The sequence below is a fragment of the Mesoplodon densirostris genome, chromosome 5, assembly GCF_025265405.1.
Source record: "Mesoplodon densirostris isolate mMesDen1 chromosome 5, mMesDen1 primary haplotype, whole genome shotgun sequence".
Taxonomy (NCBI): Eukaryota; Metazoa; Chordata; class Mammalia; order Artiodactyla; family Ziphiidae; genus Mesoplodon; species Mesoplodon densirostris.
The window spans coordinates 106,201,724-106,226,298 of NC_082665.1; the positions used below are offsets into that span (position 1 = coordinate 106,201,724).

At 38.7% G+C, this 24,575-nt stretch overlaps 1 protein-coding gene across 2 annotated transcripts in view; it reads right to left on the bottom strand.

Moving 5' to 3' along the window:
- Window positions 1-24,575, bottom strand: part of PARL (presenilin associated rhomboid like) — a 56,462-nt gene that overhangs the window by 23,482 nt on the left and 8,405 nt on the right. For both annotated transcript variants that reach the window (XM_060100079.1, XM_060100080.1), the window contains exons 2-4: window positions 23,185-23,380; window positions 22,578-22,718; window positions 20,204-20,252 (exon numbers count right to left, since the gene is read on the bottom strand). In XM_060100079.1, the coding sequence (XP_059956062.1) occupies window positions 20,204-20,252; window positions 22,578-22,718; window positions 23,185-23,380 (386 nt within the window). The remainder of the gene's footprint in view (window positions 1-20,203; window positions 20,253-22,577; window positions 22,719-23,184; window positions 23,381-24,575) is intronic.

Consider the following 24,575-nt stretch of genomic DNA (forward strand, 5'->3'; position numbering starts at 1 on the left):
CAGAGAGCCAAATTCAGTGGTTAAGCCAGAATTCCTAATGTAGTGTTCTTTCTACTAGACAGAGACATGGGTAGCCAAGGGGATTTCTTTTGACCTTGGTCACTCTAGGACTTCAGATACCAGACAAAGGGCTCCTTATATGGGGAACAGCATAGGTTGGTCCCCAGAGGCAAGTGAGCAGGAGGTGTGACAATCGTAGGCCTACTGAGGAAGCACTGCACATTGTCTGAAGGTAAGGGTGAAGGAGCCCAGCAGGACTGACTCTGTCCTATTTACACTATAACCTGGGCAAGAGGCCTAATCTCTCAGCCTCAGTTTCCTCTTCTGTAAAATGAGGGTAATAAAATCAAACTCGAAGAGTTGAGTGATGATTAAATGAGAAAGCATGATTACATGTAGTGGTCACACAGAGACAATAAATGAAAAATATGGTAGAAGGGGAATGGCCTTTTCAGGTCTGAATCCTAGGTATGTCACTTAGAAGCTTTGTGGCCTGTGGCATTTCACCACCTTCATTTCAGTTTCCTCATTTGTAAAATGAGGATAATTCTTGCTATACATCATAAAGGTTGTAGTGAGGCTTAAACAGATAGTAGATGCACCTAGTATGTAGATGCTCAAAGAAGATGGTTCCCTCCCCTTCTTCCTTCTCCTTTGAGAGGCAGAACTGCTTAGGGTCTCTGCTTGTATCTCCATTTAGGAGGAGTGTTACTTGCCTCCTCCTGACTCACTCATGTCTTGGACCAGCTTTTTGGCACCACGGATTTGGGAAGGTCGCTGCTGCCTCAGTGCCTACCTTTACCCAAAGTGACACACTGGATTCTACCAGCAAAACTAATGGAGTAAAGACCACCAAAAATTCTGTCCTTCATAAAAGCAATGACAAAATTGGCAAAAAATGTTAGAATCTACTTTTTCAGAACTCTGGTAACTAGCCAAAGGCTTGCTGCAACCCAGCATTTTTTTTTAAGAAAAATGGATAAATCTTGATAAGAACAGTGAGCTTTGAGGCATTTTAACTTGCCCTAGTGCCACCCCCCCACTTTCCAGATATGTTAGCCATGAAATACGCTTTCCCTGGCAGCCACCAGAGATAGCAGAATGGAGCTGAATCTCTTTCAAAGCCTTGTTCCCGTCTGACCTATCTGATAATAGTTTCTTGGAAGACCCCACTTGCAAGGATGTCTGTATTTGACCTGCCTGGGAGCTTAAGTACAAAACTCATTTCGCCAGGGGGCGTTTGTCAAAAGCAATTACAGGCAAGTGTTTAAGTTTGCAGCTGCCTGAGGTGATGGATAATAGAGACTAAACAAAAATCTTAAAAGGAAAATATGAGGAATGAGATGTCCATAGGGGCTTACAAAACCTCCAACATATTTCTGGGATCTAGAAAGCCACAAGAAGAAGACAAAGTAGACTTTAAGACAGTATTTGTTACTAGAGACAAAGAATGCTATTATATAATGAAAAAAGGGTCAAAAAAAAATCTTGATATCCGTGAAGAAGATGTAACAATTACAAACATATATGCTTCTAACAGTAGAAACCCAAAATATATGAAGTAAAAATTGACAGAACTTAAGGGAAAAATAAATGCCTCACTAATAGCTGGGAGACTTCAATACCTCATTTGTAATAATGGATAAAATTAGATTATCAGCAAAGATGTAGAAGACCTGAACACTATAAACAAACTAGACCTAACGGACATCTATAGAATACGCCACTCGAAAGAATACAGTCTTCTCAAGTGCATGTGGAACATTATCCAGGATACACCATATGTTCAGCCACAAAACAAGTCTCAATAAATTTCCAAACTGAAAATTTCAAAACTGAAATTATAAACAGTAGGTTCTGACAGCAATGGAATAAAATTACAAGTCAATAATACATTTGTAAAATTCACAAATATGTGGAATTAACACACTCCTAAATAACCAATGGGTCAAAGAAGAAATCGCAAGGAAAATTTGGAAGTACTGAGATGAATGAAGACAAAAATATAACATACCTGCTATGAACTGAATTGTGTCCCCCGAAGATTCGTATGTTGAAGCCTTAACCCCTAATGGGATGTATTTGGGGATGGGGCCTTAGGAGGTAATTAGATTTAGAGGAGACTAAGGTGGGGCCTTCATGATGGGATTAGTGTCCTTATAACAGAGATACCAGAGAGCTTGCTCTTGCTCTCTCTACCTGCCATATGAAGACACAGCAAGGTGGCAGTCTACAAGCTAAGAAAGTTCTCACCAGAAACCGACCATGCTGGCACATTGATCTTAAACTTCTAGCCCCCAGAACTGTGAGAAAATTAACTTCCGTTGTTTAAGCCACCTGATCTATGGGATTTTGTTATGGCAGATCAAGCTAAGACAATACTAAAACTTACAGGATACAGCAAAAACAGGGCTGTGAATGTCTACACTAAAAAAGATCTCTAAGCAATAACCTGAGGTTCCACTTTAATAAACTAGGGGGAAAAAAAGAGCAAAGTAAACCCAAAGCAAGCAGAAGGGAATAATAAAGAGTCTGGATAAATGAAGTAGAGAATAGAAAAACAGAGAAAAATCAATGAAACTGAAAGTTGGTTCTTTGAAATGATCAACAAAATTGACAAACCTTTAGCTAGACTGACAAAGAAGAAAAGACTCAAAATCACTAAAATCAGGAAAGAAAGCAGAATGATACCACTTACCTTACAGAAATAAAAAGGATTCTAAGGATACTATGAACAATTGTATACCAACAAATGAGAACAACGTAGATGAAATTGACAAATTCCTAGAAAGACACAAAGCACTGAAACTGACTCAAGAAGGAATACAGAATCTGAATAGGCCTTTTTTATAGGTAAAGAGATTGAATTAATAATCAAAAAACTTCCCATAAAGAAAAGCCCAAGACCAGATGGCTTTACCAGTATATTACTTCCCTAGAGCTGCTATAATAAATTACCACAAACTTGGTGGCTTAAAAGAACAGAAATGTATTCTCTTAGTTCTGGAGGGTAGAAATTTGAAATCAAATTGTCAGCTGCATCATGCTTCCTTATGAAGACTCTAGGGAAGACTCCTTCCTTCCTTCTTCCTAGATTCTGGTAGCTCTTGGCATTGCTTGGCTTATAGCAGCATCACTCCAGTCTCTGCCCCCATCTCTTCACAGGGCCTCCTTCTCAGCATGTGCCTTTTTGTCCTATTCTCTTGTTATAAGGACACAAATCATTGGATTTAGGGCCTACCTTAATCTAGTATGATCTCACTATTTCAATTAAGATAACACTGAGTTTCTGGGTTACCTTATTTCAAATAACACTCTGAGTTTCTGGGTGGACATGAATTCTGGGGAACACTATTCAACTTACTACAACTGATGAATTACAGCAAACATAAAGGAGAATCAACATCAATTCTTTTCAAACTCTTCCAAAAAACAGAAGAGAAAGAAACATTTCTCAACTCATACTATGCAGCCAGTATTACCTTGACATCAAAACCAGACAAAGACATCACAAGAAAACTACCAATATCCATTATGAACACAGATGGAAAATCCTCAAGAAAATACTACCAAATCAAATCCAGCAGAATATAAGAAATTATAAACAATGACCAAGTGGAATTTATTCAGAAAGGCAAAATTGGTTCAACATATAATAATCAATGTAATACTCCATATTAACAAAGTTGGAAGACTCACAATTCCCAGTTTAAAAACTTAAAGTACAAAGCTACAGTAACCAAGACAGTATGTCATAAGGATACACATATAGACCAATGGAATAGAATTGAGAGTTCAGAAGTACATCCATACATCTATGTCAACTGGTTTTTTTTGTTTTGTTTTTTTTTTACTGTGGTCCCAAGACAATTCAATGGGAAAAGAATAGTCTTTTTAACAAATGGTGCCAGAGTAAGTAGATATCCACCAGCAAAAGAATGAATATGGACACCTTCCTCAAACTGAATACAAACGTTAATTCAAAATGAATCAAAGACCTAAATATAAAAGCTAAAACTATAAAACTCTTAGATGAAAACATAGGTGTAAATTTTTGTGACCATGGATTAGGCCCCAGTTTCCTTGATATAACACTTAAAGCACAATAAAATAAAAAATGGATAAAATGGATTTCATTAAAAAGTTCATGCTGCAAAGAACACTATTAAAGTGATGACAGCCCACAGAATAGGAAAAAATATTTGCAAATCATATATCTAATAAAGGCCTAGTATCCAGAATATATAAAGAACTCTTACAACTCAACAAAAAGACAACTCAAAAAATGGACAAAGTGGGACTTCCCTGGTGGTCCAGTGGTTAGGACTCTGCGCTTCCACTGCAGGGGGCGTGGGTTCGACCCCTGGTCAGGGAACTAAGATCCCACTTGACATGTGGCACAGCCAAAAAAATAAAAGAAAATAAACGGACAAAAGATTTAAGCAGACATTTCTCCAAAGAATAAATGGACAATAGCACATGAAAAGATGTTCAGCATTACTAGTCATTAGGGAAACGCAGTCAAAACCATGAGATACCACTTGCCACACATTAGGATGGCTATTGTTAAAAAAAAGAAAAAAAGGAAAATAACAAGTATTAGCAAGATATGATGAAACTGGAACTCCTGTGTTGATACATTGCTGGTGGGAATGTAAAATGGTGCAACTACTGTGAAAAACAATTCAACAGTTTCTCAAAAAGTTAAACACAGAATTATCACATGATGCAGCTATTCCATTTCTAAATATATACTCTAGAGAATTGAAAGCAGGGACTTAAAACAGAAAAACAGACTTACAGTGAATGTTCTTAGCAGCATTATTCACGAGCCAAAAGGTGTAACAAACCAAATGCCCATCAACAGATGACTAGATAAACTAAATGCAGTGTATACATACAATGCAATATTATTCTGCCTTAATACAAAGGCAAAAAGACAGTCTCTTCAACAAGTGGTGCTGGGAAAGTAGGACAGCTGTGTGTAAACCGATGAAGTCAGAACACTCTCACCACACACAAAAATAAACTCAAAATGGTTAAAGGCTTCAATGTAAGACATGACACCATAAAACTCCTAGAAGAGATCACAGGCAAAACATTCTGACATAAATCATACCAATGTTTTCTCAGGTCAGTCTCCCAAGGCAATAGAAATAAAAACAAAAATAAACAAATAAGACCTAATCAAACTTACAAGCTTTTGCACAGCAAAGGAAACCATGAACAAAACAAAAAGACAACCTACAGAATGGGAGAAAACATGTGAAAACAATGCAACTGACAAGAGCTTAACTTTCAAAATATACAAACAGTTCATACAACTCAACAACAAAAAAGAAAACAACCCAGGGACTTCCTTGATGGTCCAGTGGTTAGGATGCGGTGCTTTCACTGCTGAGGGCCAGGGTTTAATCGCTGATCAGGGAACTAAGATCCCGCAGCCCACATGGCAGGGCCAAAAAAAAAAAAAAAAAAAAAAGCAGAAGACCTAAATAGACATCTCTCCAAAGAAGACATACAGGTGGCCGACAGACACATGAAAGGATGCTCAACATCGCTAATTATTAGAGAAACACAAATCAAAACTAAAACTACACCGGGAGCTTCAAGATGGCAGAAGAGTAAGACATGGAGATCACCCTCCTCTCCACAAATACATCAGAAATACATCTACATGTAGAACAGCTCCTATACAACACCTACTAAACGCTGGCAGAAGACCTCAGACCTCCCAAAAGGCAAGAAACTCCCCACGTACCTGGGTAGGGCAAAAGAAAAAAAAAAAAAAAAAACAGAGACAAAAGAATAGGGATGGGACCTGCACCACTGGGAGGGAGCTGTAAAGGAGGAAAGGTTTCCACACACTAGGAAGCCCCTTCACGGGCGGAGACTGCGGGTGGCGGAGGGGGAAGCTTCGGAGCCATGGAGGAGAGCACAGCCACAGGGGTGCAGAAGGCACAGTGGAGAGATTCCCGCACAGGATCGGTGCCGACCAGCACTCACCAGCCCGAGAGGCTTGTCTGCTCACCCAATGGGGCGGGCATGGGGCTGGGAGCTGAGGCTTGGGCTTCACAGGTCGGATCCCAGGGAGAGGACTGGGGTTGGCTGCGTGAACACAGCCTGAAGGGGTCCAGTGCGCCACGGCTAGCCGGGAGGGAATCCGGGAAAAAGTCTGGACCTCCTGAAGAGACAAGAGACTTTTTCTTCCCTCTTTGTTTCCTGGTGCACGAGGAGAGGGGATTAAAAGCGCCGCTTAAAGGAGCTCCAGACGGGCGCGAGCCGCAGCTAACAGCACGGACCCCAGAGATGGGCATGGGACGCTAAGGTTGCTGCTGCCGCCACCAAGAAGCCTGTTGCAAGCACAGGTCACTCTCCACACCTCCGCTCCCGGGAGCCTGTGCAGCCTGCCACTGCCAGGGTCCCATGATCCAGGGACAACCTCCCCGGGAGACCGCATGGAACGCCTCACACTGTTGCAACGTCACGCTGGCCTCTGCCGCCGCAGGCTCTCCCTGCATCTGTACCCCTCCCTCCCCCGGGCCTGAGTGAGCCAGAGCCCCCAAATCAGCTGCTCCTTTAACCCCGTCCTGTCTGAACTAAGAATAGACGCCCTCAGGTGACCTACACACAGAGCCAGGGCCAAGTCCAAACCTGAACCCGGGAGCTGTGCGAACAAGGAAGAGTAAGGGAATTTCTCCCAGCAGCCTCAGGAGCAGTGAATTAAATCTCCACAATCAACGTGATGTACCCTGCTTCTGTGGAATACCTGAACAAACAACGGATCATCCGAAATTGAGGAGGTGGACTTCGGGAGCCGAAGATATATTATTTCTCCCCCTTTTCTCTTTTTGTGAGTGTGTAGGTGTATGCTTCTGTGTGTGATTCTGTCTGTATAGTTTTGCTTTTAACATTTGTCCTAGGGTTCTTTCCGTCCTTTTTTTTAACTTTTTAAAATTTTTTTCTTAATAATTATTTTTTATTTTAATAACTTTATTTTATTTTATCTTCTTTCTTTCTATTTTTTCTCCCTTTTATTCTGAGCTGTGTGGATGAAAGGCTCTTGGTGCTCCAGCCAGGAGTCAGTACTGTGCCTCTGAGGTGGGAGAGCCAACTTCAGGACACTGGTCCACAAGAGACCTCCCAGCTCCACATAAGTATCAAACGGCGAAAATCTCCCAAAGATTTCCATCTCAACGCCAAGACCCAGCTTCACTCAACGACCAGCAAGCTACCGTGCTGGACACGCTATGCCAAACAACTAGCAAGACAGGAACACAACCCCATCCATTAGCAGAGAGGCTGCCTAAAATCATAATAAGGCCACAGACACCCCAAAACACACCACCAGACGTGGACCTGCCCACCAGAAAGACAAGATCCAGCCTCATCCACCAGAACACAGGCACTAGTCCCCTCCACCAGGAAGCCTACACAACCCGTGGAACCAACCTTAGCCACTGGCGACAGACGCCAAAAACAACAGGAACCACGAACCTGCAGCCTGCGAAAAGGAGACCTCAAACACAGTAAGTTAAGCAAAATGAGAAGACAGAAAAACACACAGCAGATGAAGGAGCAAAGTAAAAACCCAACAGACCTAACAAATGAAGAGGAAACAGGCAGTCTACCTGAGAAGGAATTCAGAATAATGATAGTAAAGATGATCCAAAATCTTGGCAATAGAATAAATACAAGAAATGTTTAACAAGGACCCAGACAAACTAAAAAGTAAACAAACAATGATGAAAAACACAATAACTGACATTAAAAATACTCTAGAAGGAATCAACAGCAGAATAACTGAGGCAGAACAACAGATAAGTGACCTGGAAGATAAAATAGTGGAAATAACTACTGCAGAGCAGAATAAAGAAAAAGAATGAAAAGAACTGAGGACTGTCTCAGGGACCTCTGGGACAACATTAAACGCACCAAAATTCAAATTATAGGGGTCCCAGAAGAAGAGAAAGAGAAAGGGACTGAGAATATATTTGAAGAGATTATAGGTGAAAACTTCCCTAATATGCGAAAGGAAATAGTTAATCAAGTCCAGGAAGCACAGAGAGTCCCATACAGGATAAATCCAAGCAGAAACACACCAAGACACATACTAATCAAACTATCAAAAATTAAATACAAAGAAAAAATATTAAAAGCAGCAAGGGAAAAACAAAAAATAATACACAAGGGAATCCCCATAAGGTTAACAACTGATCTTTCAGCAGAAACTCTGCAAGCCAGAAGGGAGTGGCAGGACATATTTAAAGTGATGAAGGAGAGAAACCTACAACCAAGATTACTCTACCCAGCAAGGATCTCATTCAGATTTGATGGAGAAATTAAAACCTTTACACACAAGCAAAAGTTAAGAGAATTCAGCACCACCAAACCAGCTTTACAACAAATGCTAAAGGAACTTCTCTAGGCAGGAAACACAAGAGAAGGAAAAGACCTACAATAACAAACCCAAAACAATTAAGAAAATGGGAATAGGAACACACATATCAATAATTACCTTAAACGTGAATGGATTAAATGCTCCAACCAAAAGAACAGACTGGCTGAATGGATACAAAAACAAGACCCATATATATGCTGTCTACAAGAGACCCACTTCAGACCTAGGGACACATACAGACTGAAAGTGAGGGGATGGAAAAAGATATTCCATGCAAATGGAAATCAAAAGAAAGCTGGAGTAGCAATTCTCATATCAGACAAAATTGACTTTAAAATAAAGACTATTACGAGAGACAAAGAAGGACCTTACATAATGATCAAGGGATCAATCCAAGAAGATGATATAACAATTATAAATATTTATGCACCCAACATAGGAGCACCTCAATACATAAGGCAAATACTAACAGCCATAAAAGGAGAAATCAACAGTAACACTATCATAGTAGGGGACTTTAACACCCGACTTTCATCAATGGACAGATCATCCAAAATGAAAATAAATAAGGAAACACAAGCTTTAAATGATACATTAAACAAGACGGACTTAATTGATATTTATAGGACATTCCATCCAAAAACAACAGAATACACATTCTTCTCAAGTGCTCATGGAATACTCTCCAGGATAGATCATATCTTAGGTCACAAATCAAGCCCTGGTAAATTTAAGAAAATTGAAATCATATCAGGTATCTTTTCTGACCACAACACTATGAGACTAGATATCAATTACAGGAAAAAAAATCTATAAAAAATACAAAACATGGAGGGTAAACAATACACTACTTAACAACCAAGAGATCACTGAAGAAATCAAAGAGGAAATCAAAAAATACCTAGAAACAAATGACAATGAAAACACGATGACCCAAAACCTATGGGATGCAGCAAAAGCAGTTCTAACAGGCAGGTTTATAGCAATACAATCCTACCTCAAGAAACAAGAAACATCTCAAATAAACAACCTAAGCTTACACCAAAAGCAATTAGAGAAAGAAGAACAAAAAACCCCACAAAGTTAGCAGAAGGAAAGAAATCATAAAGATCAGATCAGAAATAAATGAAAAAGGAATGAAGGAAATGATAGCAAAGATCAGTAAAACTAAAAGCTGGTTCTTTGAGAAGATAAACAAAATTGATAAACCATTAGCCAGACTCATCAAGAAAAAAAGGGAGAAGACTCAAAATCAGTAGAATTAGAAATGAAAAAGGAGAAGTAACAACTGACACTGCAGAAATACAAAAGATCATGAGAGATTACTACAAGCAACTCTATGCCAATAAAATGGACAACCTGGAAGAAATGGACAAATTCTTAGAAATGCATAACCTTCCTAGACTGAACCAGGAAGAAACAGAAAATATGAACAGACCAATCACAAGCACTGAAATTGAAAGTGTGATGAAAAATCTTCCAACAAACAAAAGCCCAGGACCAGATGGCTTCACAGGCGAATTCTATCAAACATTTAGAGAAGAGCTAACACCCATCCTTCTCAAACTCTTCCAAAATATAGCAGAGGGAGGAACACTCCCAAACTCATTCTACGAGGCCACCATCACCTTGATACCAAAACCAGACAAAGATGTCACAAAGAAAGAAAACTACAGGCCAATATCACTGATGAACATAGATGCAAAAATCCTCAACAAAATACAAGCAAACAGATTCCAGCAGCACATTAAAAGGATCATACACCATGATCAAGTGGGGTTTATTCCAGGAATGCAAGGATTCTTCAATATACGCAAATCAATCAATGTGATACACCATATTAACAAACTGAAGGAGAAAAACCATAGATCATCTCAACAGATGCAGAGAAAATTTCGACAAAATTCAACACCCATTTATGATAAAAACCCTGCAGAAAGTAGGCATAATAAAGGCCATATATGACAAACCCACAGCTAACATCATTCTCAGTGGTGAAAAACTGAAACCATTTCCACTAAGATCAGGAACAAGACAAGGCTGCACACTCTCACCACTATTATTCAACATAGTTTTGGAAGTTTTAGCCACAGCAATCAGAGAAGAGAAAGAAATAAAAGGAATCCAAATCGTAAAAGAAGAAGTAAAGCTGTCACTGTTTGCAGATGACATGATACTATACATAGAGAATCCTAAAGATGCTACCAGAAAACTACTAATCAATGAATTTGGTAAAGTAGCAGGATACAAAATTAATGCACAGAAATCTCTAGCATTCCTATACACTAATGATGAAAAATCTGAAAGTGAAATTAAGAAATCACTCCCATTTACTGTTGCAACAAAAAGAATAAAATATCTAGGAATAAACCTACCTAAGGAGACAAAAGACCTGTATGCAGAAAATTATAAGACACTGACGAAAGAAATTAAAGATGATACAAATAGATGGAGAGATATACCATGTTCTTGGATTGGAAGAATCAACACTGTGGAAATGACTCTACTACCCAAAGCAATCTACAGATTCAATGCAATCTCTACCAAATTACCACTGGCATTTTTCACAGAACTAGAACAAAAACATTCACAATTTGTATGGAAACACAAAAGGCCCCGAATAGCCAAAGCAACCTTGAGAACGAAAAATGTAGCTGGAGGAATCAGGCTCCCTGACTTCAGACTATACTACAAAGCTACAGTAATCAAGACAGTATGGTACTGGCACAAAAACAGAAATATAGATCAATGGAACAGGATAGAAACCCCAGAGATAAACCCACGCACATATGGTCACCTTATCTTTGATAAAGGAGGCAAAAATATACAGTGGAGAAAAGACAGCCTGTTCAATAAGTGGTGCTGGGAAAACTGGACAGCTACATGTAAAAGTATGAAATTAGAACACTCCCTAACACCATACACAAAAATAAACTCAAAATGGATTAAAGACCTAAATGTAAAGGCCAGAAACTATCAAACTCTTAGAGGAAAACATAGGCAGAACACTCTGTGACATAAATCACAGCAAGATCCTTTTGGACCCACCTCCTAGAGAAATGGAAATAAAAACAAAAATAAACAAATGGGACCTAATGAAACTTCAAAGCTTCTGCACAGCAAAGGAAACCAAAAACAAGACCAAAAGACAACCCTCAGAATGGGAGAAGATATTTGCAAATGAAGCAACTGACAAAGGATTAATCTCCAAAATTTACAAGCAGCTCATGCAGCTCAATATCAAAAAAACAAACAACCCAATCCAAAATTGGGCAGAAGACCTAAATAGACATTTCTCCAAAGAAGATATACAGATTGCCAACGAACACATGAAAGAATGCTCAACACCATTAATCATTAGAGAAATGCAAATCAAAACTACAATGAGATATCATCTCACAGGGGTCAGAATGGCCATCATCAAAAAATCTACAAACAATAAATGCTGGAGAGGGTGTGGACAAAAGGGAACCCTCTTGCACTGCTGGTAGGAATGTAAACTGATACAGCCACTATGGAGAGCAGTATGGAGGCTCCTTAAAAAACTAAAAATAGAACTACCATACGACCCAGCAATCCCACTACTGGGCATATACCCTGAGAAAACCGTAATTCAAAAAGAGTCATGAACCAAAATGTTCACTGCAGCTCTATTTACAATAGCCAGGACATGGAAGCAACCTAAGTGTCCATCAACACATGAATGGATAAAGAAGATGTGACACATATATACAATGGAATATTACTCAGCCATAAAAAGAAACGAAATTGAGTTATTTGTAGTGAGGTGGATGGACCTAGAGTCTGTCATACAGAGTGAAGTAAGTCAGAAAGAGAAAAACAAATACCATATGCTAACACATATATATGGAATCTAAGGGGAAAAAAAAAGGTCATGAAGAACCTAGGGGTAAGACGGGAATAAAGAGACAGACCTACTAGAGAATGGACTTGAGGATATGGGGAGGGGGGAGGGTAAGCTGTGACAAAGTGAGAGAGTGGTATGGACATATATACACTACCAAACATAAAATAGATAGCTAGTGGGAAGCAGCCACATAGCACAGGGAGATCAGCTCGGTGCTTTGTGACCACCTAGAGGGGTGGGATAGGGAGGGTGGGAGGGAGGGAGACGCAAGAGGGAAGAGAGATGGGAACATATGTATACGTATAACTGATTCACTTTGTTATAAAGCAGAAACTAACAAACCATTGTAAAACAATTATACTCTAATAAAGATGTTTTAAAAAAAACATAAAACTAAAACTACAGTGAGGTACCACCTCACACTGGTCAGAATGGCCATCATTATAAAGTCTACAAATAACAAATGCTGGAGAGGGTGTGGAGAAAAGGCAACCTTTTATACTGTTCGTGGGAATGTAACATTTTGCAGCCACTGTGGAAAACAGTATGGAGGTTCCTCAGAAAACTAAAAACAGAATTACCATATGATCCAGCAATCCCACTCCTGGGCACATATCCAGACAAAACTGTAACTCAAAAAGATACATGCACCCCCTATGTTCATAGCAGCACTATTTACAATAGCCAAGACATGGAAACAACCTGAATGTCCATCAATGGATGAATGGATAAAGAAGATGTGGCACATATATACAATGGAATACTACTCAGCCATAAAAAAGAATGAAATATGCCATTTGCAGCAACATGGATGCAACTAGAGATTATCATACTAAGTGAAGTAAGTCTAGAAAGAGAAAGACAAATATATGATATCACTTATAGGTGGAATCTAAAATATGACACAAATGAACCTATCTATGAAACAGAAACAGACTCACAGACACAGAGAACAGACCTGTGGTTGCCAAGGGGGAGGAAGGTGGGGGAGGGATGGAGTGGGAGGTTGGGATTAGCAGATGTGAGCTTTTATATATAGAATGGATAAACATCAAGGTCCTATTGTATAGCACAAAGAACTATATTCAATATTCTATGATAAACCATAAACCATAATGGAGAATATTTTTAAAAAGGAATGTATATATATAACTGAATCACTTTGCTGTATAGCAGAAATTAACGTAACATTGTAAATCAACTATACTTCAATTTAAAAAAAAATTGAAAAAACAATGCAATATTATTCAGTCTTAAAAAAGAATGAAATTCTGGGCTTCCCTGGTGGCGCAGTGGTTGAGAGTCCGCCTGCCGATGCATGGGACGCAGGTTCACGCCCCGGTCCGGGAAGATCCCACATGCCGCGGTGCAGCTGGGCCCGTGAGCCATGGCCACGGGGCCTGCGCGTCCAGAGCCTGTGCTCCGCAACGGGAGAGGCCACAACAGTGACAGGCCCACGTACCGCAAAAAAAAAAAAAAAAAAAAAAGAATGAAATTCTGATATGTGCTAAAATGTGGATGAACCTGGAAAACAGTGTGCTAAACAACAGAAGCCAGACACAAAAAAACAAACACGTAATTCCACTTACATGAAGTGTAGGCAAACTCACAGAACAGAAAGTAGAATGGTGGTTACCAAAGGGGTAGGGGAAATGGGAAGTTATTGTTTAATGGGTACAGAGTTTGTTTGGGATGCTGAAAAGTTCTAGAAATGGACAGTGATGACGGTTGCACAACACTGTGAATGTACTTAATGCCACTGAATTGCACATTTTATGGTATGGCTAAAAAGATAGATTTTATGTTATGTATATTTTACCACAATAAAAAAATACCCAAAAAATTGTAGTTGATGATATATTAGAAAAAGACAAGCAATAACAAATGGAATCCTCATACACTGCCTAAGGGAATATAAAATGGTGCAGCCACTTTAGAAAACAATTTGGCATTCTTCAGAAGGAAAACAGGGAAATGGATATTCACACTCAAAAGAATAAACTTGGACTCTTACCTTACACCCTACACAAAAATTAACTAAAAATTAATTAGAGGCCTAAAGGTAAGACCAAAAACTTTAAAACTCCTGGAAGAAAACAGGGGAAAAGCCTCATAACATTTCATTTGGCAATGATTTCTTGGCTATGACACCAAGAGAGCAAAAATAGACAAATGGGACACCAAACCTAAAAGCTTTTGTGCAAAGGACACAATCAACAGAGTGAAAGGTAAGCTACAGAACAGGAGAGCATATTTGCAAGTCATCTATCTGATAAAGGGTTAATATCTAGAACATATAAAGAATTCCTACAACTCAACAACAAAATTCAACCTGATTAAAGTGAGCAAAGAACTTGAACATTTATCCAAAGATGATATTCAAATGGCCAACCAACATATGAAAAGATGAGCAACACAGCTAATTAGAGAAATGCAAATCAAAATCACAATGTGTCACCTCACACCCATTAGGATGGCACCCATTTTTTAAAAAACCATGAACAGAAAATATCAAGTGCTGACAAGGATGCAAAGAAATTAGAACCGTTGTAGGATTGTAAAATGGTGCAAACACTATGGAAAACAGTATGGAGCTTCCTCAAATAATTAAAAATAGAACTACCATATAGTTCAGCAATCCTACTTCTGGGTATATATCCAAAGAATTGAAAGCAGGGACACAAAGAGATTTGCACACCCATGTTCCTAGCAGCACTACTCACAATAGCCAAGAGGTGGAAGCAACCCAAATGGTCATCGAAGAATGAAAGGATAAACAAAATGTGGTGTATACAAAGGAATTAATTATTCAGCCTTAAAAAAGGAAGGAAATCTTGTCACATGTTACAACATGGATGACCCTTGAGGACATTATGTTAAGTGAGATAAGCCAGTCAAAAAAGACAAGTACTGTATGATTCCACTTATATGAGGTATCTAAAGTAGCGAAATTTACAGAAACAAAAAGTGGCATGATAGTTACCAGGAGCTGGGGAAGGGGAAAAAAGGGAAATTGTTGTATAATGGGTATAGAGTTTCAGTTTTACAAGACGAAAAGAGTTTTGGAGGTGTTTCATAACAATGTGAATATAATTAACTCTACTAAACTATACACTTAAAAATGGTTTACATGGTGCATTTTATGTGTTTTTTACCACAGTTTTTAAAAAGTTAAACAGAGTACCATATGACCCAACAATTCCACTTCTAGGTATATTAGCAAGAGAAATGAAAACATATGTCCACACAAAACATATATATGAAAGTTCATAGCAGCATTATCATAATATTAAGCCAAAAAGTAGAAACAAATGTCCACCAACAGATGAATAAAATGTGATGTATCCATATAATGGAATATTATTTAGCCATAAAAAGAAATATGTATTGACACGTGCCACTATGGATGAACTCTGAAAACATTACACTGAGTGAAAGAAGCAGCCACAAAAGGGCTCATATTTATGTGATTCCATTTTTATGAAGTGTCCAGAACAGGCAAATCCACAGAGAAAGGAAGTAGGTGTCTAGGGCTGAGGGGAGTAGGGGAATAGGGAGTGACTGCTAATGGCTATGGGGTTTCTTTCTGGGGTAATGAAAATGTTCTGGGAGTAGGTGATGGTGATAGTAGCACAACCTTGTAAATATAATAAAAACCACTGAATTGTATAGTTAACCCTTGAACAACATGAGTTTGAACTGCACAGGTCCACCTTACAAAGATTTTTTTTAAAGTACTATGGTACTACATGAGCCATCGTTGGTTGAATCCACGGATGCATAACAGTGGATAGAGTGATGACTATAAAGTTATACACAGATTTTCAACTGTGTGGAGGGTCAGCAACACTAACCTCTGCATTGTTCAAGGGTCAACTGTGCTTTTAAATGATGAATTTTAGTACATGTGAATTATACCTTGATATTAAAAAAAAAAAAAAGATACACTGATTTGGGAAGCACTACTGGGGGTTTAGTAACTTCAGCCTATTTTCCTCCTCCAAGGAAGGGGGGTACAATCTCTTTCTCTCTTTTCCTAAAAAAGAAAAAAAAAAAAAAAGACTATCTCAATTGGAGTCTAACAGCTAAGTACAGCATCCCTTCTGTTTCTGAGGTGGGCCAGCTCACCCCTCCACAGCTCCTCTATCTGAATGAACCTGGCTAGTCCAGACAATGACAAACACACACACCCACAGCAGCCAAACAACTGAGTTCAAGCGGTCCTCAGGTTCCCTGGGAGCCAGGACTACAAGCACTGGCATCATTCTGTTGGCCTCACACAGTGGCTATAATTTCTCCTCCTGGGGAGTATCCACAAAACAAGTTAAGGACTGGTTCCACAGCTTCCTGAAATCGAGAGGAAATCCAAAGAGACTATCCACCTTCCATCCTCCTATGAAAGCAAGACTAAAGACAACCTAAATATTCATTAATAGAAAACTTGTTACCATAGTATTCATTTGCACGGACTACTGCAATGCCATTAAAAAGAATGATCCTGGGGTGCTGGTAATTTCCATTTCTTGATCTGGGTGCTAGTTATGTGGATGTGCTCAGTTTGTGAAAATTAGTTGTACATCTGACATGTGTATGTTCTTCTATGTATATTATACTTGAATAAAATACTTTTAAAAAGCATACAATAGACCTACTTGTATCAATATGGAATGTCCTTTAAAATACTAAGTGAAAAAAACAAAGGTGTAGAGGAGTATGCATTACATGCTACCGTTTGTGCTTAAACCACAGTTAGATACAGATATAAATGTCTATATATAAACAGGTGCTTTGGAAGAATACACAAGCAGCTAAAAAGGCAATGGTCATGGGGGTGGAACTGGACGTCTACAGTGAGAGAGATTTATTTTTTTATTTTACATATTCTCTATTTTAATGTTACCATGCACATTTATTCATTTTACAATGACAAACTATAAACCGAGTAGCCAAAAACGTCCCTCTTTCTTCACTGAATGCCAGCCTGCTGCCTTGGGACAATTTGCTGCAATTTGGTCTATGAATCAGCACTCAGATATCTGAGATGGGGAAAGGCAGTGTGGTTTATCAGAAAGGTAATTAGTGGTGGTTTGCCATAGCAGAAAGTGAATGGATGTAATAGAACGCTTATTATTTGAACTAAGGAGTTTGTTTCCCATCTCCAGCCTTTCTAGCTGTGTGATCTCAGACAAGTTATTTAACCTCTCTGAGCCTCACTTACCCCATGTGAACAATGAGGATACCAGTAACAGGGCTCTTAAGGACTTCCCTGGTGGCACAGTGGTTAAGAATCCACCTGCCAATGCAGGGGACACAGCTCTGGTCCAGGAAGATCCCACATGCCGCAGAGCAACTAAGCCCATGCGCCACAACTACTGAACCTGCGCTCTAGAGCCCGCGAGCCACAACTACTCAGCCCGCGTGATTCAACTACTGAAGCCCACATGCCTAGAGCCTGTGCTCTGCAGCAAAGAGAAGCCACTGCAATGAGAAGCCCATGCACCGCAACGAAGAGTGGCCCCCGCTCACCACACCTAGAGAAAGCCCACGTGCAGCCACAAAGACCTAATGCAGCCAAAAATAAATAAATAATTTATTTTTAAAAAAGATTAATAATAAGGATTAACAATATTATGTGTGTCTGTAAAGTACCTAACATAGTACTTGAAGCCTAGCTGGCACTCAAGCATTAGTTTTGTTATCCTTTCCCCAGAAATAACTAAAACTATGACGAGTGCCTCATAGGCATCTCTAAAAGCTAGAAATAGCAAGGGTCAGATAGCAAGGAATTCTTACATGAAATGTTTGGTGTAAAACTGCGAAATCTTTAACCTGCTACAGCTTTCAAGCTGCCAGTGTCTAGGTGTGAATACTACAGAGCAAAGAAGCACACTAGTCTCACAGAGCTTTGAAACTTTCTAGGTCAGTGGCCTAAGGACTTGTCAAGTTCTTTCAAAATGCAAAAAGAAAAACACTCAGAGAACAGCTACAATCCAAGGAACATATGGCACAGAATGAATCTGTCACCCCATCCTCAATAAAAGCCAGGAGCTGAGCCAACCTCACTTAGAATCAGCCTAAAGGAAGCAATCGAGGGGCTAAGCAAGGTCAATGGAATGAACTGGCACCTCTGAAAAAAGACAAGATATAACTAAAGCACAAGTTTATTAACCATTGAAATTTTAGTACATAGCTAACTGATTATAAAGCACCACCAGCAAGTGTTGTGAGGCTAGATTCACTGCTACCAGAATAATTATTTCCTGAAGGAGTCTGAGATGACACTGAACAGATCAAAGAGCATTTCCTCAGCCTTTAAAAGTCACTTAGCTAACCTGACAATAAGTATTTAAGGTCTTTAGCATGACCGTTCACATTTATGTGGTTCGAAGTACTTTATACTCAAGCTGCTAGTTACACTGCAACGTCATCTAAGGGAAAGAATTCTGATTTTTAATTATCTCCAAATACCAACTTCTTTGAATAAACCATTTCCTGGCATGAAAAAGGTTTTAAATTCTGGTCCCAGGTTTCCTCAAATGTTAAATGACAAAATCTTCACAATCTTCAAAGAACACTAAGTTTCAACTAATTGTGAGATACTTTGAAAATATCAAAAGAAATCAAAACTTTGCTACCCTAAGGAAAGGCTATTAATTTTCAGAAAACAAGCAAACAAACCAAAAATCCCAACTAATTCCAATGGAAACATGTTATTACAGAGCTATTTTTGAAGTTATCATATTTATTAAGACCTCACTGACTAATCAATTATACAGTATGGCAATATACTTTGAAAAATCTCAATCTTTTGATTCAAGATCTCATCGACATTCATTCACTCAATAGATTTTAATTGAATGCCTTTACTGTGTGCCAGGTATGTGCTACAGCAAAATGAAAAATCTCATCATTGTCCTCAAAGATGTTACCTGTACAATTATATAAGGCAGATTGTGTTATAAGTGATTAAAAAGTGCAATGAGTTCAGAAAAAAAGCACTTCCTGCAGGAAGCAATGTCTAAACCATAAGCTTGAAGACAGCATCAGGTTCCACCAAGGAGACAGAAAAATTAAACCTTCCAGACATAGTCTGAATGAAGAAACATAAGCACCTTTTTTCTCCACTTAAGTAGGTATAGAAAATTAAGAGTACCATTAAGTCTAACCATATTTAAGGAAAAGCAGTATTTTGCTGTTTCTCTAGGAAGATTTTTTTCCCTATCTGTACAACTGTTAAAGAACTTACAAATCCATTTCCCCAAATTTCTCAAAATAACTAAGTCCATAATATATTGCACAAGTGTTACCTTGAAGAGCCAGATCTGTCTTCCATAAAAATTTAAAGAAACAAATTATCATGGTGATATACACATTATGCTTACATTTAAAGAGGATTTTATAAACAGCATGGTATAGAAAAGAGAAAACCGGCTTTAGGATGAGACAGACCTGGGTTTTGAAACTCAGCTCTTACTTACTAGCAGTGTGACCTTCGAAAAGTTCCTTCTCTGAAAGCCAGTTTCCTTATCTGTAAAAAGGGAGATAACTACCCTGTAAGCAACCCTGTGAGGTACAGAAAGAATATGTATAAAGCATGCTGCATAAAGAAGGTACTTAATCAATGTCCCCTTTAGTTACTTTAATGGGAAAGTAATAATTACTCATAACCTATTTCACAAGCTAGGATTTTACAACAAAGATAGATCATTTGATCAATATCATACTAGATCAAAATTAGAAAATAACTGACCCAGAGCCTCGTGTATACCTTTATGCCACACTACTTTCAAACCATTACATTAGCCTGAAGGTACAGAAACTGTCTTCTAAACCACGGATGAGCATGGTACAAAAGCCACTGACTATGACATACTGTACCTTTTGGTTTGATTTCTCTTCCCTTGAATGGCTAAAACGTGTAAGCTAACACAAACCTGTCACAGTCCGCTGGCCATCACTTAGGTTATTCCACCACTTGTTAATCTAAAACAGAAGAAAAATTGCATATCACCATATGGTAAGTAATTTCAGGCTATGTAAATGAAAAGCAAGAAAGAAAATGCTTTGTGCATAAATGAAAGAGTCCTCATCTATAAAAATCTCTACTGAACAACAGACATAACAAATATGTGATAGAGTGGAAAACACAGGTGTTTTATAGTCAGAGAGCCTGCATTCTCTACACAAAGCCACTGATTAGCTCTGTGACCTCAAATTACTTCTAAACTTCAGTTTCCTGATACATAAAATGGAGACAGTAACAGATATATAGCAGTACCACTGTGAGGAATATCAATAACATAAAGTACCTAGCACACTATCAAGTGATTGTTCACCAAGACCCAATCTAGTTTTAAAATTCTAACCAAGAATATTTTCTACTAAAATTGCCTTTTTTTTTTAAGGTATAATACTAGATTGAGGTTTAGAAAAAGACAGAATCCTAATCTTTTAGGGACACACCTTGAAATTTTTATAGATGATATATGCCTAGAATTTGCTTTATAGTAATCAGTGGTGGGGAGGGAAGGGAAAGAAGGGGAACTAGATAAAACAAAGTTGGCTATGTGTCAATAATTGTTGACACTGGATGATAGGGGTTCATTATACTATTCTCTTCACTTTTTACTTTACCTTTGAAATTTTCCATGATTAATGTTTTTTAATTAAAAAAAAACTATGTTCTAACTATGAAACTGAACCAGACTTTGTATACTAATACAGAAAGAAACCCAAGGTAAAGAAGAAAAGTTATAGATCAACATGTATTTGATTCATGCACAAAAATGATTCCATTTTTGTAATTCAGTTGACCCTTGAACAGCAGGGGTTTGAACTGCACTGTACCTATATGCAGGTTTTTTTCAATAAATATGTACTACAATATACTACACCATTCGCAGTTGGTGGAATCCACAGATGTAGGACCGCTGTTATAGAGGCCCAACTATAAAGTTACAGGCACATTTGCCACTGCATGGAGGGTCAGCGCTCCAACCCCTGAGTTGTTCAAGGTCAACAACAATTAAATGTGTGTGAACTCTCAGACCTTACTCACTGCATATGTAGTAGTGGGGCACGGGTTCCCAGGACTTTCACTTCCCATGTTATATTTATGCGTTATTTCAATTTTCTTTAACATGGATTTTATATTTTATCTCTTATCATTTAACTACTTTAAACAAATCCATCTTTGGGTGAAGATTATGTATATTGCACGTGTCATTTTCACCATTCCAAGGAACAATTTGGGTATCAAAACTTTATAGTGCAGAAGCCTGTAGCTTTCAAGGGATCCAGGACTGTGGAATAGGTCAGTGTTACTACCTTCTCAAACGTACTGTACTGAATAAAAACCATTGCTCATTATTGCAGGTTTTACCTGCAAATATTACATCCATTGTTCTTCTGACATAAAGCCTCTCTAGAACTGGTTGGGCTCATGCTTCTTGTGTCTATGGGGAAACAAGGAGGAATGAATCCTTCTCCCTACTTAGAGGAACCTTCAACTATCATTAGAAAAAAAGAAAACCCAAGGCTGCTCTCTCACTAGCCAGGAATAAGAAGTTCCAAGGAAGAAGAAAACTGAAGAGGATATCAACACTCTCTCCAAACTGGAAGAGCAGTGTGTCATAAAAAAATATGGAGATGCTTGAAAAATAAATGGACCTGGATCCACAAATTAGCCTATGGCCTCTGCTCAATAAGTACTGGCAAATGAAATAAAATATATGCTTTATCTAAAAGGCAACATTTTAAGAAAATCAGTTAGGTGGAAGGAAGGCCATCAACTTGCATATGAAATAATGAAAAGTTCTAAAAGCTCTATATTTGTACCCTTTTCTTGCATCTTGATCCCCTGAGCACAGTTAGAAAAAACATCAACAGTGGTTATTTATCAGAGATATATAAACATCATGTCACTGAGAAGCTTTTTAAAACCCACAGAGTATCTCTACCCCTCAAGCATAAAACTCCCTGTGATTCTAATATGTACTCTAAAAGTAAAACAGTGGCCCTTAGTAGAGCTGGAAGAGGCTCCAAAACATTAATTTTTAACAACTATCTGTGGTGATTCTTGATATGTGGGTAGAGGGCCAAACTTCTTGGAACACTGTTACATACAACGTTGCCAGACATACGAAACATTAATACTTACTACAATGAACTGACTCTAAAGAAGAATATTAACTGCAATGACTTCACATCTACTGATCTAATGTTGCCATTAACTAAAAACACTTCATAAATAACCAGACTTCAAAAACTGATCAATTAGAACAAAAAAAATGCCATGTTTATCTTTACCTCCTTTCTGAAGTCTCCTTCCTTCTGTGGTCTTATGCTATCCAACCAATCAGCTTTTATACCATCAAAATAACTCTGGACCCTGGATTTCAGTGATTCATATTGCCAAATGGCAGCTGATCCAAATGCACAGCCTGTAAACTATATAAAACAAATACATTACAAAAAAAATTTTTAATAGATCTATACATAGTTCCAAGGATGATATTTCATTTTCATTGCTTTTTATAAACATAAGGAACATCTGGCACACTGAAACTTACTAGGTGAAAATAACACTTAATTGTTTCCCATTTTATTAACATTACAGTACCCTGGGGCCTGTTTACAGTTAGAACTTTTCCAATAAAATTCAAAATATCAACTCAGTATCACTTGCATTGTTATACCAAATAAGAGGCCCATGAGTCTCTTCTCCAGGGCTTACATAAATGACCCATACTCTAACAGCAATTATTAAATTCATGTTCTATTGTAATCACGACCCCAGATCCTTTTGATCCCACTCCACTTGTCTTTAAGGGAGCCCAAATAGGACAAGTAGTATTGATACTTTAACACTACACCTGCAGCAAGGTAGGTAACTCCTAGTGACGTGAGCTCTTACCCCAACAGTAAAAAACAAAGGCTTTACAAGAGTCCTTATAGGATAGGGAGAAGGATAAAAGGCTGTTTCTTCTACAGGAGGAATCAAAGCACTTCTCTTGTATGCTTCACTACTTGTTCCTGTGTCTGATCTTCGAGGTTCAACCTTCCTGGGTGCTTTTCTGAATCCACATTTTTGCTGAATAAAAAAGTTAAACCTATAGGGGAAAATAACAGATTAGAAACAGAGCTGCAGGGACGTGGGTTCGATCCTTGATTGGGGAACTAAGATCCCACATGCCTCGGGGCAACTAAGCCCACGCGCCACAACTACTGAGATCACGCACCTCAATAAGAGAGCCCGCGTGCCACAAACTACAGAGCCCTCGTGCTCTGGAGCCCGCGCAACACAACTATAGAGCCCATGCGCCCTGGAGCCCGCGCACTACAACTAGAGAGAGAAAACCCTCACACCACAACTAGTAAGAAGCCCGAGGGCAGCAACAGAGACCGAGTGTGGTAATGAAAGATCCTGTGTGCCTCAACGAAGATCCCGTGTGCTGCAACTAAGGCCCGATGCAGCCAAAAAAAAAAAAAAAAAAAAAGGAAAATAAATAGGAAGGAAGGAAGGAAGGGAGGGAGGGAGGGAGGAAGAAACAGAGCTGCATCTTGCAAACATCAACCTCTACGAGCCTCCCCAACTGAGGTGCATCATCACCATTTCAGTTTATTCTCACTATGCAGCCCGAAAGCTGCCAAGACTCCTACTCCCAGGTAGGATTCAGTCAAAACAATGAAATGTGCCCTTCTGGAAAAGGAGAGACATAAACTACAGCAGCTTTACAGGGCATCTGTTTGGGCCGTTACTGTGTATCAATCCACACAATAATTTGTATCCATCCCCCACAGTATCCATTCCCCCCAGTCTGCAATCCTGTAAAAAGCTGGAGAACTACAAGTTGTGGGGTGAATTAGCACAGAATAGCTTTATTTTTTTTGAAGTTTGGCCAAACATTTAAATCAAATAATGATTTTCCTTTTATAAGTACTAACCATTACAAATTGGCGGATTTTCCCCACCTTGCCCCCTATTTACTTCACTACCAGTTTGGGGGACACCCAACTAGATGTTCTATAAAGGGTTTTCTTGTTTGAGTCCTTATAGCTTGACCTCCTCAAAACATCTGACACTACTGATCACACCTGTGAGCGCCTGTAAGGTTGCACTCCCTGCTCTTCAAACTTGCTTTCCTAACGGCTTCCCCCTTTCTCCTATCCCGTAAAGACAGATATGCTTAAAGGCTCTAATAGTTCCTTTACACATTCTCCATTCAAACTGAACCCATATAAATTTGTGAAGCATTTTTTTCTTTTGTAAAATGGTAATTTCCCCCAGGTAGACCATGTAGAGGC